The sequence below is a fragment of the Plasmodium gallinaceum genome (genome assembly GCF_900005855.1).
Source record: "Plasmodium gallinaceum strain 8A genome assembly, contig: PGAL8A_v1_10, whole genome shotgun sequence".
Classification (NCBI taxonomy): Eukaryota; Apicomplexa; class Aconoidasida; order Haemosporida; family Plasmodiidae; genus Plasmodium; species Plasmodium gallinaceum.
This window is the reverse complement of record NW_021628239.1, coordinates 237,199-241,739: the sequence shown is the minus strand read 5'-3', so window position 1 is coordinate 241,739 and position 4,541 is coordinate 237,199. Positions and strand designations below refer to the sequence as shown.

General features: G+C 20.6%; 2 protein-coding genes across 2 annotated transcripts; one reads left to right on the top strand and one right to left on the bottom strand.

Moving 5' to 3' along the window:
* Nucleotides 1-338: 338 nt before the first annotated feature.
* PGAL8A_00005800 (conserved Plasmodium protein, unknown function) lies at nucleotides 339-1,181 on the top strand (the record flags this gene model as incomplete). The annotated part of the gene is made up of 1 exon (XM_028671453.1): nucleotides 339-1,181. One exon carries the CDS (start codon nucleotides 339-341, stop codon nucleotides 1,179-1,181), a length of 843 nt encoding a protein of 280 aa, XP_028528104.1.
* A 1,291-nt stretch (nucleotides 1,182-2,472) lies between these two features.
* On the bottom strand, nucleotides 2,473-4,332 carry PGAL8A_00005700 (FAD-dependent glycerol-3-phosphate dehydrogenase, putative; the record flags this gene model as incomplete). Its single annotated transcript, XM_028671452.1, has 1 exon — nucleotides 2,473-4,332. The coding sequence occupies one exon, from the start codon at nucleotides 4,330-4,332 to the stop codon at nucleotides 2,473-2,475; it is 1,860 nt and encodes a 619-aa protein (XP_028528103.1).
* Nucleotides 4,333-4,541: the final 209 nt, after the last annotated feature.

Here is a 4,541-nt window from a genome sequence, read left to right as displayed (position 1 = left end):
TTTTTTTTATAATATAAAAAAAAAAAAAAAAAAAAAAAAAAAAAAAAAAAAATTATAGAATGGTATAAACATTTGCTTAGTAAATTTAATTTTAAATGAATTAAAGTTTAGAATAATAAAACAAATTTAAGATTATTTTATTTATTTATATTTTATTTATAATTAATTATTTTTTTTTTTTTCAAGTTTTTTTTGGTATTTTGTTGTTAATGCATGGTGATATTTTTTCTTTAAAATAAAAATTAACCCATGAAAAATTTTAAATATTCAAATAGGAAATAAAAGAACTTTACATATATGTGTATTTGTATATATATATATAATACCTTTAGTATAAAATGACGTTAATAAATATAAATAAAATTATTAAGAAAACTTTTAAAAGTGAAATTAATATATTAAAAAATAATAATATACCAAATAATAACTTGAGAGATATTGGAAAAAGATACAGTACAATTCAAAGACCAAATTTATATATAGAAAAAAAAAATTCATTTTTTATGAATTATAGAAGTCTTAGTAATAGCAAAATATTCTTAAATAAAGATAATGACTTTTATGAAGGAGAACATTTGAATAGAAAATTAGGTGGATATGGTTATCCAATGATGTTTATTGTTACTTATGATAAACCAAGTTGGCAACCTTTTTGGGAAAATGATTGCGAAGTTATACCAAGAGATGAGTTTGGAGTTCCAGCTAGTTTACCACCAGAAGTTTCAACAAAAATTAAACATACATACTATGTTCCACCTCAATTTTACACATTTTTAAAAAAATTAGGAGATGATTCAGCAGAATTAAAACCATATATGACGAAATTAATAAAAGGAGAATTTACATATGATGATTATCAAGAAATGTTTTATAAATTTGCTAAACCGTTAAAAATTTATAGAAAAAAAATTCCAATTCCATATAGAACAGCTGAAGAAATGGCACGAGAAGAAGAAATGAAATGGCAATCTTCTTGGTATACATATAGGCAAAAAGTTTTGGCAGAATATAATGTAACAATGTGCTTAAGAGAATTTATTTTATATATGACTGTTGGATTATATTTTGCTTATTTATGGCTTGACGCATTGAGACAATATCGTCTTGATATGAAACTTTTTTACTTAGAAGCACCAGAACATAAGATTAATTGGGTGAAACCAAGAGGTGATTTAGTTTAATAGAAAAAAAAAAAATAAAATAAAATAAAAATGAGAAATAGAAAGAAATAGGAAGATATAGGAAAATATAGGAAAAAAAGAAAAGTGGAAAAAGAAAAAATAATATAAACACCCATAGAATTATTTTTTACTTAATTATTTTAATAATATAGAATTATTTATGTAACGTTTTTTTCAAGATTTTTTTAATAAGCTTACAAATGAAAATTATGAATTACTTTAATAAAAAATTTTTATTTTTATTTTTATTTTTGTTTTATTTTTATATAATACATTTTTTACATATAACACATATAAATTTTTTTTTTTGTTAATTATGCATATTTTTTTAAAATTATTTATATTTTTTAATAATTTTAAATATTAAATCTTTTCTGTAATATATTTTTTTTGAACTTTTATTTTATTTATTTCTTTTTTTATCTTTATAAAAAATTACGTTAAATGCTTAGATCAACAAAAAAAGAAAATCACCTAAAAGTTTTTATTTGTATAAATAAAATTTTTTTTTAAAAAAATTAAAAAAAAATGAAAATAAAAAAAAAAAAAAAAAGAAATAGAAATATTGTAATAAATATTAGAATCAGTAAAATTTCAAAATTTTAATAATTTCAATACATATATATATATATATATATATAAATATATATGGATATTTTTTTTTATACATTATCATATTTTAAAGTAATTTTTAGAAGTGTCATTCAAAAAATTACTTAAATATGTGTACTTTTTTTTAAAATATTCACAATATTAAAAATAAATGTATATTACATCAATTAGATACAAAATTATTTTAATTATTCAAAAATTTATACCAAAAATTAAGAAAATTGCTTTGTTTTATTTACATTAATTTTGTATAATTAAACAAAAAAAAAGCAACCAACTGTTTTTTTTTTTTTTTTTTAAATACATATGTATATTTTACAAAATATTGTTTTTTTTTTTTTTTTTTTTTTTTTTTTAATTTAAAAAGCATAACTGCGAATTTTTTTTTTTTTTTAATTATTCAATAGATAATGAATTAATAAATTCTTTGGCTTCATTAATATGTGAATTCATTTGATCATTATTCNGAATAATGATCAAATGAATTCACATATTAATGAAGCCAAAGAATTTATTAATTCATTATCTATTGAATAATTAAAAAAAAAAAAAAATTCGCAGTTATGCTTTTTAAATTAAAAAAAAAAAAAAAAAAAAAAAAAAAAAATTTTTTTTTTTTTTTTTTTTTTTTTTTTTTTTAATTTAAAAAGCATAACTGCGAATTTTTTTTTTTTTTTAATTATTCAATAGATAATGAATTAATAAATTCTTTGGCTTCATTAATATGTGAATTCATTTGATCATTATTCCAATGAAATTCATCTTTTAATAAATGTGCTATCCTATTAATAACTTTGTTTGATGACTCTGAATCAATGAAACCTAATCTAAATCTTCTACCAATAATGTCAGAAATTTTGGTAGCGAATTCATATCTACTTGCATAAATAATTTCTGCTTCGATATATGGTTTTGTGGAATCTATTTTATTAAACAAATTTAATTCTTTAGCTAATTCGCAAACTTTTTTTGATAAATATCCATAGTTAGATACTAGATGATTTGCTGTATCATAATCTAATTCAGGATATTTTTGGGTAAGTTGTTTGCTTAATTTACTACATCCAAAAGTTAGATCTTCTAATTTAAAAATTCCTTTTTCATCATGACTACCTATTAGCATTAAAAATTTTGTTCTACAATTATATTTACTTTTTATTTTATCTTTATGATTAGACAATATATAATCAATAGTATCTTGTGCCATTTTTCTATAAATAGTCCATTTTCCTCCTAATATACTAATTAATCCATTTTCATCTTCAATGATTTCATGACTTCTTGATATTTCATGAGTAGTAATATCTTCATCTTTTTTATTTTTATTTTTAGCTTCTTTAACTAATGGTCTGAATCCACACCATGCCGCTTTAATATCATTTCTAATTTCATTTGCACTTACATCTATATATTTAGATAATTCGTTTGTTAAAAAATCGATATCTTTTTTTTGAATTTTTGGATGATCTTCTATACTTCTATGCTCATCAGTAGTTCCTACTAAGGTGCAATTTTCCCAAGGTAAAAGAAAAAGAACTCTTTCATCACTAGTTTTAGGAATTATTATACCATTATTCTTAGATGAGTACCATTTGGGTAAAACAAAGTGACAACCAGCAGATAATTGTATCATTGGTTTTCTATTTTCATCTGCTAATTTGCGAATAATATCACCATGAGGTCCTGTTGCATTAATAATAATTTTTGCATATATCTCAATTTCTTTATTATTAATTTTATCAAAAGCTTTCACACCTATAATTTTATGATTTTCATCTTTAATAAAATTTATTACTTCCATATGGTTACATATAGTAGCTCCCACTTGCCCTGGAACGTAATTATCAATTGCACTTGTTAAAATTAAATTTAAATTCATTCTACTGTCATTATGTTGTCCATCATAATAAATAAGTGATCCTTTTAATTTTTCTTTTTTTAATAATGGAAAATTTTCAATAGTATTAGATTTTCTAATATAAATTGAATTGGGAACACCTTTATCAAAACAACATACTAAATCTGCCAAAAAGTCATAAATTTTAATATTATAAGCAAAATAAGGAACTTGCCATAACTTATATATAGGCATTAAAATTGATACAGGTCTAGACATAAAAGGAGCAATTTTCATGGCGTGTGCTCTTTCAGCTAAAGCTTCCCATACAAAATATAATTCTGAGATGTCTAAATTTTTAACAGCATTTTCTAGATATCTTATACCTCCATGTAATAATTTTGTTGACTTTGATGATGTTCCACTTGAAAAATCATTTTTATCAATGAGTGCACATTTGATTCCTCTTGTTGCACAGTCTAGAGCTATTCCACCACCAGTTGCACCACCTCCAATTATTAATATATCATAATGATTACTTTTTAACTTTTTTATCATTTCATTTCTATTATCAATTGAATTATATTTATAAACTACATCTTTCTCAATCATGTTTTTCAAGAAATTTATCTTCAAAAAATAAAACCCTCCTACAGATAAAACACCCAAACCACCAGAACCATATAAAATTTTCCTTAACATTTTATTAATCTATATTATTTATATTTTATACTAATTAAATATGGTTAAAATGAAATTTGATTAATTAAAAGTTCATAAAAACTTTTTTTTTTTTCTCAATAATATATATATACACAAATTAGTACAGAGCTATATTATGTTTAAATATATAAACATATATAATTTAGAGTAAACACACGTTTGAAAAAAAAAAAAAAAAAAAAAAAAAA